Below are 12,539 nucleotides of genomic sequence, written 5' to 3'. Positions count from 1 at the left end.
TGTCACTGGTCACCACTTGGACACTGAACTGTTGACCACAACTCTGATGCCATCCAGCCAACTCCTTATCCACCAAGAGGTTCATCATCCAGTCCATGTCTCTCCAGTTCAGAGACAAGAGTGACACATGGGACAGTGTCAAATGCTTTGCACAAGCCCAGGTAGATGATGTCAGCTGCTCTTCCCTTATCCACCAACACTGCAACCCTGTCACAGGAGTCCACCAGCTCTGTCAGGCACAGCTTGCCCTTAGTGAAGCCATCTCGGCTGTCATAAGTCAGACACAGACAAATATCCAACACATGCACTCTACATATAGCTCAGGGGAACCAAGATAACTGCAACAACCCCACATCTACCCCACAAATCCCGATGAAGCATCCCTAACTTCTGAGCCCTCCCCAAACACATGAAACAGAAATAGGATTAGCACTTAAGAGAAAAAAATTAGGATGCAAAAAGACTTTGTTCCCCTGTGTATAGGCACTTAGAACTCATGTCATTTATGGCAGACTACAGTATGCCAGGATAAGGTTCTTTGCCGTGTTGAAGCTATGTCACTTCATACAATGTGTCATAATTTATTAGATCTCAAAAATAAAACCACAAGCCTGGTTCTAATACCAAGTGATAACAAACTGCAGTGACTGCTTGTGGTTTAGGGCAGGTGCTTTCCAGAGAATATCAAGAGTACTATCACAATTCTGAATTGATACCTCCCAGACTACTCCAATACTGTGAGAAAGGCAAGCTCATTTTGACTCTACAGAATCAATAATGAGCAACCTTCACCAAATATCCATCTGTATGTAATAAAATGGAAATTTTTAAGAGAAGTTGAGTCCCCAGATATTGGAGTAAAGATAGCCTTAAATATTAAGTATCTAAGATTTTATTCACTCTGGCAGGAGAGGGATTTAAGTGAATGGAGATATCAGCATTTTGCTTTCTGTGGAGCAGTCCTAGTGGAGATGCAGGAATCCCATGACATGTCTGTTCTGCACAGCAGGTTCATTTTGCACCCCTGGATCTGCCTGGACATAAGTTCAGGCTTCTTTCCATAGCACACACCAGGCTTTACTCCAGTTCAGTGTCTCTACAGGCCAGAAGTACTGATCAAACAGCAGAGCATCTCTAGCCATTCAAAATAGGGCAAGGGCTTTCCTGCTAGCTCTCCTAATTTCAGTGTTTAGTCCTATAAAGCAAGTTGACACTAGAAAAAGCAGAAGTATCTTCCAGAAGGCAGTGTTTCCCTTTTTAATAGCCATTTTGCCTTTCTTGCTCTGGAGCTCAAGTATCTACATCTCAACATTTAGAAGAAAAACATCCTTTTCACAAACACTGACCATGGTGTAAACTGTCCCTATATTTTACCTTCCAATCTTTATGTTTCTGTAGGCTTTTATATAGCTCTGCTTAGTCATAAAGATGACTTAAGTCACAGGTCCAAAGAGGTGCCTGCATGATGTGCAGCCTTGCACTCACTCAAGAAGTATTTCATGAAACTTTGAACAGCAGCAAAGAAATCCCTGCAAGTTACCCAGCAAAACCCTGTGAGAAAAACACTGATACTGTGCAGAAAAAAAAAACAATTACAAAAGATTTTTTCTAAACAGAAGGAGCAAGGAATGGTGATTTTTTTCCCCTCCATGAATAGAAAGTCTTCACATTTCTAATAGGAAGAAAAAGTCATTTCAAACAAATTAAAAAATGCTAATCTCATTGTCATAACATTAACCTTAAAATTTTAAGCAGCACAAAAATAATAAAGTTCCACAGCCTGCTGAATGTTGTATAAATGCTTCCAGGCAGCAATACTTTAGTGCAGGATAATACTTGGCAGCAAAGCAGTGTTAAGAATTCATGGTGGGCAAAGATATTAATGAAACAGTCTCTACCCCTGCAGAACAGACTGCATAATTTAGCAGTCAAGCTATAACTCATTCAAGACTAACAATGGCTGAAACTCAAGAGGAAGAGAAGAAAATTTACAGAATTAGTTCCTTAATGGTGCATTTTAAGTTGCACTTCCAGCTACAAAAAGAAAGTTTCAAAGCCTGGCATCAGATTGAACTTCAACATTTGTTTTTCCTTTTGATATTCTGAAGAGGAGGATCCTGCTATCCCAAAAATATGACTCAATTATTTGCTCTCAACATACTATTTTGTGTGACCAGCACCCCTTTCCTGCATATTTTTTCGAAAAAGAATTATTCTGCCTTAGAGCTCCTACAGAACAGATTGCAGAACAGCAAGAGTAGTGACTGGTAACAGTGCTAAATGTAACATTAAAAATAGTTAACATAATAGTGAAATATATCTTTTATGAGAACTTAAATTTATCAAATATGGAAATTTGGCTTACCTTAGGGAATTGTTTTACTGGAATCAGAACTTTTTGTCCCAACTTCATGTTCTTATTGATGACTACATCAATATACTTTTCTTCTTCCTTTCCTTCCCCTTTTTGGAATTTTTCAATTTCTGTTAAAGAAAAAAGTTATTTTATCAGTTCAATACAACAATATAAGCTGAGAATCTTCAAAGCCAGTATATATAAATTTCAAAGCTAATACTGTATGGCATACATTTGATATATTGTGCAATTAATACATACAATTGGTTATACAATAGAGTAAAGCATATTTCACTTTTTTCAATATTCATGTTTGTATCAGGACCTCGAATTAGCGTTGCAAACATTGCACTCAATTAACACTTAGGACAGATTTTTTATATGGTTCAAATATTGAAAACTATTCCTAGATACCTTTGAGCATGTTTAAATGAAAAACCACACACATAATTTAATACTCTACAATTTTATTCCTCTTCTATAAATGAAGTATGCAGTTCTAATGGTGGCTTTCTACATAGGAGCAAATGTCAAGTTAATCTTTCAGAATTTCAGGAACATAATTGAGGCACACAGATCATACCCAAAAATCTGAGATTAGTGTTATACCAACAATGACATTACTAGGAATGGGATTTACAAGTTCAGACCCTAGCTTGCATGTCTCTGCCCATTCCAGAGATACAAACAACCTGACTCTTGATTACAATTTTCTTCAAATATCGACTCTCCAGTGTGCTAATGAAAAATTGCAGATTTCATTGCATTGAAGATGATTCATGAGGAGGATAGAGGGAGATAAAGTGAAACACTGCCTGAGTTATTTGCTGGATTGGGTCCATCATGCTGGGGGTTACACTGTTAAACATGTTAGCACACACACCAAAATCCACTTCAGAAGTGTCACAGAAGTTCTACTATGGGAATCTAGCATTTGTCCTCCACAGCATCTCCATGTATCTTGTCAATTTTTCACAACAAGGAAGACTCTTCTACTCTACCTGACAAGTTGAAGATAAGGACATTTATCAAGACCTTGCAGTTTCTTTAATGGGAATGTGATCTTATACCAAAAAGAGACAGTAATAAAAATCTGAATGCAAAGAAACCAATCAAAAATGCAGGAGAAACCATCCTTAAGCACCCTTTCAAAGACAATTTGATTTGAAATTCTGAAAAACAGAGTAAGCCAACACATTTCTTTCTACGGAAAAAAATCCATGCATTATTAGCAGATTTCTGTAATGAATACCAACCAGTCCATTTCCATTTACCACTACAAAAATCAAAATACCAACATCTTTTTCAATAACTGAAACTCCAGCCTTCCACACAAGTTTTCACTGCACTAGCAGAGAACAGGAAATAAACACAATTTATCCAAGTTACTGCTCAGTGCCTGAAAACTAAAAGTCTGAGGCTGGTTTGACTATCTGAAGGCTTTTTGAAGGAAAAGCCATCCCAAGCTATACTTTGGAAACTTCTTAAGTTCCTAAGAAGTGTTTGATTCCTATAGACTGTTGCAATGTAAACATTCTGGAGGAACCCTACCAAAGCAATCTCACTCCAGAATGCCCTTTGATTCAGCTTGCTCAGTAAAAAAAGCCTCCAGCATCATTGTCCCACCAGCTAACAACAACTAAAGAACATTTTAATAGTCAAAATCCAGGTAAAAAGGGAAATATGGAAATGTCACATTTTAGACTAGGGAATTATGGGCAATTAAACAGATGTAAAGTTACACCAGTTTAATTTGGAACTCATTTCCAGGTGAAATTAAGACTAAAATTTTATAGGGTGTGATGGTCCCACTCAAAAATCAGGTGACTGGTATCTTTTAGAAGTCAGAGTTTCCAAGAATCACATTCAGATGTAAAAGCATGACACTATCATAGCATTCAAACACAAATGTACATGTAACATCCCTCTTTCCTCACATAACAAGGGCACTAGTGACAAAGCTCTTTGATTTCTCTTGAGAAACAAGATTAGATACTTAGAGGTTTTTATGTTTTAAAGGTAAAACACAACACTAATTTTTAAGGCTGCTGTTGGTATTACACTATTAGTATAAACACTCAAAGCTTAAAACTGACCACAAATATGCTGTTCTTTAGAAGTATTCTGCACCCAGAAATGTCAAATATTACAATTGTAATAAAAATACATTGATTTATTAATACTGAAGCAAATGAGGTTGCAACAAAATTTGATATGACTTGATTTAGTATTGAATTTAAATGTTAGGACTAAAATTCATTCAAAGTCAGAAAAGCACAGTTAAACTCCATTCAATATTAAAATTCAATTTATGCACTGTGCTATATTTTTTGTGACAGAGCAGCACCAATACCCCCAGGTAGTTCAATTAATACCAGCCTGATACAAGACCTTTGAGTGTTCAGTCATTATAATTACTGTTACAGTGAAGCACTTTTTCCTGAAGAATCTAAACTTACAAAGTAAAAGTACCTTCAACATCAAAGCCCACCAAGTTTTATGAACTGGTAAAGCATAAAATTTGTTTTCCCTTGTTGCGTCATATGCTGTTATCCCCAAATGCAGAGTAAGGCATACACTGCAATGCCCCGGCCCACCTGAAAACGAGAACCACAAGCTTATGAATCAACAGTGGTTTAAGGACCTTCTTAGAAATTCCCAAGAAATATTACACCTAAAAATGAGGTGTTTCAGGAACATCCAGACAACTCAGAGGCATTTAAAATGTATTTGAGGAGTTCTACCGCAGTAACATTCTTCAGCTGAGCCAGCTGCATAAATTCCTTAGGAGATCAATACACTGCTAATTGCATTTCCTAAATACTTTAGCTTACAAAAGTTATTTGAATTTGGTATTTGAAGGACTTGATTGCAACAATGTGATTAATGCTAAATGCGCTAATAATTTGGGAGTGCTTTGATTCAGCTAATAAAAAAATTAAAAGGACCATTCTCTTCTTGCTCTAGTAAATACTGAACTTCAAGTTGCTAAAGTAATTATTAAACTAAATACATTAATTACTCTTAAAATCAGTTTTCCTACCCCAAATATCTACACACTTTATTGACCATTTTAAGAAAAAACACTTTATTCTCTTACTTACACTGTTAAAACAACTTTCTTTTTGCTTGAAGAAGCTACTGAAACCCATTAAGAGGCTGTAAATCAGCTCTCAGCAAAATGGATCACAATTTTCCCCATTTGTTTTAAAGACAAATGACTCGACTAACAGACACAGCCCATTGCCAAACAGTACAAAGTAAAATTACATAATTTTTTTGCTGTTATGGTTTAAAGTTAAATCAAACTGATTTAAGACTTTCTGCCCATCCACTGCTCCTGTAAGACTTTAGTTTTGAACAAAGTCCAGTCCTCTGATCACATTTTATCTCACATTTTGCTTTTTTTATTTCTTTGCACTTGAAATTGAAGATTAATGGGAAATACAGCTAAGCATTAGAATCTTATCCATATCTGCACAGCTCTTGCAATATCATTCACATACATCAAGGTTTAGATAATTAGGGAAAAATCATGCCAGATCACACAGGAAATCCAATAAGATTTTCAAGGTCAAATGGATAGGAAGATTTGCCTTTTCTTAATCCTTAGATTACATTCCACACTGCTTAGCTATATGAAGCAATGCCATTTCCTAGATCACAAACAGTAAATAAACATGTGATTAAAGCTTCCCATAATGCCAGAGATTAAAATCTCATATTTTCAGACCAAGGATGCAGCTAATGCAATAGGAATTTAACAGCACGCAGTACTAACTGCATGGATTTTTTCTTTACATTTAATCACAGCAGAGACCTAAGTAATGATTAGTCCTCAGTTAATTCACCAAACAACATTGGTAGATATATCAGATAACCAAGAAGTAGAATTGTTTCATGCTATTCTTCAGTTGGAATTAATCTTCCTGGGGCAGAACTACAATCCAGGATTCCAGCTTTCCCTACTAAGCCAATATAAACACTTGTGCTTAACACTGAGCAATGTGATGCCCTATTTGTCCACAGTAAATCAATATAATAAATGTAAGATCAAATGTCAAACTCAAAGTAAACAGAAATGTTCACTGCATTTGTCCTTAAGGCAGTATTTCCTTAACACAGGAGAAACAAAAATCAGGTCAATTTGCCATCAACTCAAACTTCCTGCTGTATTTCCTTAGATTCAGAAGTCTTACCAAACAGCCCATTATATCCAAATAATTTCCTATTAATTTTTTCCTACTTCAGGTGGAAGGGCAAGTAAAAAATGCAAGGCAATCCAGGATATTCAAAGGATCATAGTTTCAGAGAACAGGGCAATGATGGAACTGCACTGCAGCTGCTCTAGAAGTAGTTTCCATGTTCATGTTGAAAGTGAAAATATTCTAAGAATTACATTATCCTTTAAAAATACTCCTAAATCAAGTGGTTTTGAAAATTACTAACATTATACAATAGAAGCAATATATTTTGCTTTATTTGGGCAATTTTATTGCCTTGTATCTAAGAAAAGGAAACATCAAAATTTAGACTGACTCAATCAAGCACGTTATACCACTACTGAAGAATAGCCCAATAGCAATAGTATTTCTCAGTGAATTCTCAATACTTCACAGTTGACTTAGAAAAATCACACCATCCTCAATTCAGAAAGCTCTTAAGTCAAACTGAAGGTTCAGTATCTCTACACTCTTCCCCTGTTCTTTTAGTTCTTGTAAAATCACTGCTTTTGACCATTGCTGGAGACAGACTGCTGAGCTGGATGGCCATCTCCTCTGGCAGCATGACTCCTTTTGGTTTCACAGCAGAAAAAAAAACCACAATGGTACTACAAAAACCAGACTTTGACTTTTAAGCTCAAATTTTATGAAGACCTCCTTTAAGGAACACATTCAAACTCTGGTAAGAGACAAACTCACAGAGAAAAAGGGGGACTCCAAGTCAGTTGTAACAGAATTTCAGGAAAAAAAAGGTTTTCCTAAATGGAAAAAAATATCAGCATATGAAAATATCAGCATTCCATACTGTTTATTTGAAAATTTTTACTGTGTTACAGCTAATAATTTATCTCAGAAGACACATTTTTAAAATACTTATTCTTAAAAAAAATTTACAATTACAACTTTCCCAATGAAGCCAAGTCATAGGAAGTCTGCTGTGCCAGATGCTGACAATGCTCACAGTCCTTCCATGAGTTCTGTACATCCAAAGTGCAGTAACACATGATGGTGAAGCCATTTATAGTTTTATCTTTTATTAAATTGATAAGAGCTTAATCACATTATTGTTGTAGGAAAATGGTCTTGATTATGCTTCAGATTATACATTTTACCCTGAACTCCTTTATTCCCTGTCCCACTAGATGATTAAAAGTTCTTTGAATCAGTGCTTTCCAACAAATATTTCTCACTTTTGAGCTGAAAACAGTACTGCACAGCATGAACTTGAACTAGAATCACCACACTAAGGCTTTAATATATTTGAAAAGGCTTGCTGAAATAAACCCCACAGATTTCCTTACAACAGCCTCTAAGAGACCTACTACTCACTCCCTGTCCTCTTGATCAGCATGAAGCTGCAAAACCCTCCCAATTTTTGCACTAAACAGAAGAGGCAACCTTAGCCTCCTACTTTTGAGCATCTTAAAATATGTCTAGCAGAGTCTAGTTTGCTTCAAAGCAGTTTCTCTGTGCAGACATTCACAAAAAAATGCAGAATTCGCCAATTTCAACTGCATGTAGCATCCCAATCCCCCACAAAAACACACAATCAAGTGAGGCAATGAAACATTTTCTGCTATGAGTAAATGCTTAGACAAATATCCTTTTTCCACCCCCAAGATATTTCCAAAGTAAATACTAATTAGCGGATCTTCATAAAAAAAAAAGAAAAAAGGCATATTAGAGAACTGAAGTAATCAAGCAAACAAAAATAGCCTCAAAAAATTTAAAATGGGGAAACTAAATATATGTGGAATGGCAACATTTAGACTCATCCTGAAAGGGTCTAAACACAAATAAAAAATGCAACAGAATTTTCAATTTTTAATGCTGCTGCTCTATTACTGCACCCACCCCCATTCCTTTAAGAACTCAGAAAACTTCACCTACCCTCCTCAGCCAACATTTTAATCCATTAAAAAGTCCTTTTAAAAATAACAAGTTTTGCATCCATAATAGGTCCTAATTCTGAACTGGCATAGAAAGTAATGAAAGTAATGCATTAGGAGTGTGAATTGTGCATAAAAAAGCACAGTAATTTGTTTCAACTAATGTGCATTATTACAATAGTTGATTTCAGAATAACTGTCTTTCACATGCCACCTTAATTTTGTAAAAGCAACTGACAATGAATCTAATTTCAACTTACAATAAAATAAGCAGTTCATGCTAGAATGATGTCTACAGCATTCCGAATCCTCAAATTAATAATAATATCCCTGTTGAAGGACTCAAACCAATCTTTATTTAAATTGCATTCACAGGCATTGTAAGGTCTATTTTACAGTCTAAGTACTACTGTCTGCACTGATCTGAAAATACATTTCAGTCACCAATATGACAAATATTTTGAATGGGCTTTTTTATTTAAGCAATTCAAAACTAATTGAACACCTATTACCTTCACATCAAAAATGACTCCACTAAAATCTGTTTAGACTGATTAATATTAGCAGTAAGGTAGGAAGTACCACAGTCGGAACTGTCAAAATTACATATAAGGTATTAATAGATGTTTAATCAGTCTTGCTCACGAAGAAATCAAGATGTAGACATAGACTTCAGTCCCATATACTTAACCTACTCCACTGAAAATTATTTATCTCATTCTGAAGGTAACTTACAACTAAATGCTAAAATCAGCTGTATGGTTCACCTATTGCTTACAGCTATCTTTAAGAATGAATATTTTTAAATTAGCAAGGTCAGGCATCCACTAACTACAAAAAGTCAACTCATTTGTTCTATAACTTAGAAATAAAATCCAACATATAGATCATCTTACACTAGTTGGTGCATAGGACTCAGGCAAAAAGAAGTTAATATTCTGTATCAAGAGTCCTTACAAGCAGCTGCTGCAACCTTCTAAATTTATGAACACAGCCAGGTAGTCCTTACACAAGATTTCACTTGTCATTTGTTTGAGTTATCAAGAAGGGTCTATAATCATTCCTCTTTATCATGTACATAGCACTGCACAGTACTAAAAATTTCCGTGCCTCCTTTGACAACTTTCACACATCTTAACTGAAAAATGGATACAACCTGCAGCTCTTAATATGCAAATACTGAATTCAAACTATTGCCAAGGTGAAGCAGTAACCATAGTACATCCAGTTGTTGACCCTTCTAACAGACAGACTTAAGCACTATTAAAGACTCCACTTTAAGGCACTGGCAAAGACTGCAGTCTAACACTTTGCCAGCAGATTTAAACAAATCATGTTTAATACCATAAGAGAGCTATGCTACCAAAACACATCCTGGTGTTTTGTATAATTGATAGCTACACAAATAAGTGTACAGCTGTTTACTTAGCATTTTACAAGATTTATGTAGCCATCAGCAAGACAAAGTAGTGTTATCTTCTACTTCTCTAAAAATAATTTTTAGGCATCTAGAGCTTTGCCAGCATCCTCCATCCCAATGACAGAAGGCCAGGGTACAGCCTCACACTCTGGCCATCCTTAATTCAGGAATGTGTCATATTCTACTGATAAATACCAATAAAACACAACTCACACCTTCTGTAAGTCACAGTTTACTTGAAATCATCACTAAGGCAGAAGTTTCAGGAAACATCCATAAATACTGAGGAAGCTGGCTGATGTCATCGACAGGCCACTATTTTTGTAATGGAACATCACTGATGACTGAGCCAAAGCAAATATCAATCCTATTTTCAATAGCAGGAGGAGGATCTGGAGCACAGTAGGATGGTAAAACTCTTCTTGATCTCTTGGTAACAAACAGCTCTTGAAAACCATTTCCAAGCATAGAAGGACAAGACGAGAGAAGTTTGCACAAATTTATAACAGGGAAGTCACACCATACTAAACAGAGCCATCACCAATATGAGACAAGAGCTGATGTTACACCCCATCTGTAATGGGGCTTTCACTAAGCCTCCCACACCATCCTCATGGACCTCATGATGAGGCACAGGATAGAGATAACCATGAGGAGGACTGAAAACTGACCTGGTCTGGACCAAAGGGTTCTGTCCGTGGCATCACAGCCAGGCCAGCCAGGGGCCACCATCAGTGGTGTGCTCTGAGGGTCAGTGATGTTTAACACCTTCATCAATGGCCTGGCTGAGGGCACAGAGTGCAGCTTCAGCAGGTTTACACATAACAGAACACTGGGAGCAATTTGAACCCCACAGAGTTGTGATGACACTCAGAAGTACCTCAGAGAGATGGAGGTGGAAGCTGACAGCAATCCCATGAAGGTCGATGGGAAGTGCAAAGTCCTGTGGCTGTGAAGAAACAACCCCATGCAAGAGAACAGCCTGGAAGCCAAACAGCCAGAAAGCAGCTTTGCAGAAGAGGACCTGAAGCTCAAACAAGCCAGGAAGGTGGCCAGGAAAGTCACTTGAAAAGGCCACCAGCACCTGGGCTGCACCAGAACAGCACTGCCAGCACTTTGGAAGGGGTGATCCTTCCTCTCAGCACTCAGGCAAGTTTTAGCAAGCTGCTTGATTTCTGCTGTTTTGCTGAAGAGTTTTCAAATTATTTTTTGAACTAAAAATTTGTTCCACCTTCGGTACTTTTAAAAAATACTAGTTCTATTAAATTCTTCCCCCAGCCCAAGATATCTCATTAAATACTGGAGCACAGAAAGCCATTATTTGCTGCCTGAAAGGATGCTAGAAGTTAATGTTATTCATTCATCCTAGGAGTGCTCAAACAGTGCAGAGAAACAGATACGGACAGACCCAGGGCACAGAAGTCCACTGTTTTTCCTCTCCATAGTCCCACCATTACCCTCCTCCTGGCTGAAAATGCACTCAGCATTCAGCTTTTGCCACTGCTTCCCACAACTCCAAGTTGTCTAAAATGCATTTTCTGTCCAATAAAAACTTGTTGCTCATATTTCACACAGAGTTAGGGAAAGGAACAGAAATTAAGCTATTGCAAGTTATCTATTTCTAAATTCTTAAACTCGATTCAGTGAAATTCAGAGTTAGCCTCAGACACTGCTATGACTTAAACTCACACCCACTGATCCAACATAACCTCTACCTTACAAGTACAAGTAAGTACAACCTCTTGTAAACAAGTACAGCCTCTATCTTACTAAAGAATTGATGGAAACATATAGATGTTTTGTGGCATTGCACTGATCAAGTGAACTAGACAAGTGAATGCAATCACTGCTTAGAGCCTCTAAAAGATTAATCACTGCAAACAATACACACTGCAGAAACGTTCACTCATAATCTCATTTCAACCTACTCCTCTTTTCTCATGATTTGCTCATCTTGTTGATTTTAACACAAATTTCCTGGTCCTTTGATGTAAATGTTTCAGAATACCGAGACTTCCATATCTGCAACTTTGCTTCCTAAACACAAACTGCTGATGTGCAAGTAAGCCGTGAAAAGGTACTCTTGTATAGAAAGAACACAAAACCACAGGAGGATGTCATGGGACACAACACAGGTTCTACATTAATCTGAAAATGGAAAAAAAAACCCAACAAAAAAAATCATGAATTTGAAAAATGCTTTCAGAATACTTATGAGAAAAGCAACAACCCAAATACCCTAAAGCATTTGGGCATTCTGATCCACAGCTGTAGGAAACAAACCTATGGATATCAGTTGGCATATGTAAAAGAAAGAGGACTAATTCCAACACACCAGCCTGGATTAGGTTAACACAACCCTAATCCTCTAATCTCAAAGCCAGGTTGGATGGGCTTTGAGCTACACGGTCGTGTGGAAGGTGTCAGGCAAAGAGGGGTTTGGCACTAGATGACCTTTAAGATCCCTTCCAACCCAAACCATTTTATGATTCCTTCAGAAGGCCATCACTCCCACTGCCAGCAGATAAAGGAGACAAAGCACCACTTTTGTTGAAAATTACTGTAGGCGGTACTTTTATTATTTGTCACCCATTACAGTCCTTGGCTGCAGTAAAGCATCTTGGCAGGAAAAACATACAAAGGCAGCTTGA

General features: G+C 37.0%; 1 protein-coding gene across 3 annotated transcripts in view; it reads right to left on the bottom strand.

The window, feature by feature from the left end:
- KHDRBS3 (KH RNA binding domain containing, signal transduction associated 3) overlaps positions 1 to 12,539 on the bottom strand; it is a 92,132-nt gene that overhangs the window by 63,153 nt on the left and 16,440 nt on the right. For all 3 annotated transcript variants that reach the window (XM_085053634.1, XM_085053632.1, XM_085053633.1), the window contains exon 2: positions 2,366 to 2,484. In XM_085053634.1, the coding sequence (XP_084909760.1) occupies positions 2,366 to 2,484 (119 nt within the window). The remainder of the gene's footprint in view (positions 1 to 2,365; positions 2,485 to 12,539) is intronic.

The sequence above is a fragment of the Lichenostomus cassidix genome, chromosome 2 (assembly GCF_008360975.1).
Source record: "Lichenostomus cassidix isolate B80296 chromosome 2, HeHo_3.0, whole genome shotgun sequence".
Classification (NCBI taxonomy): Eukaryota; Metazoa; Chordata; class Aves; order Passeriformes; family Meliphagidae; genus Lichenostomus; species Lichenostomus cassidix.
This window is presented reverse-complemented; position numbering and strand designations above follow the sequence as displayed.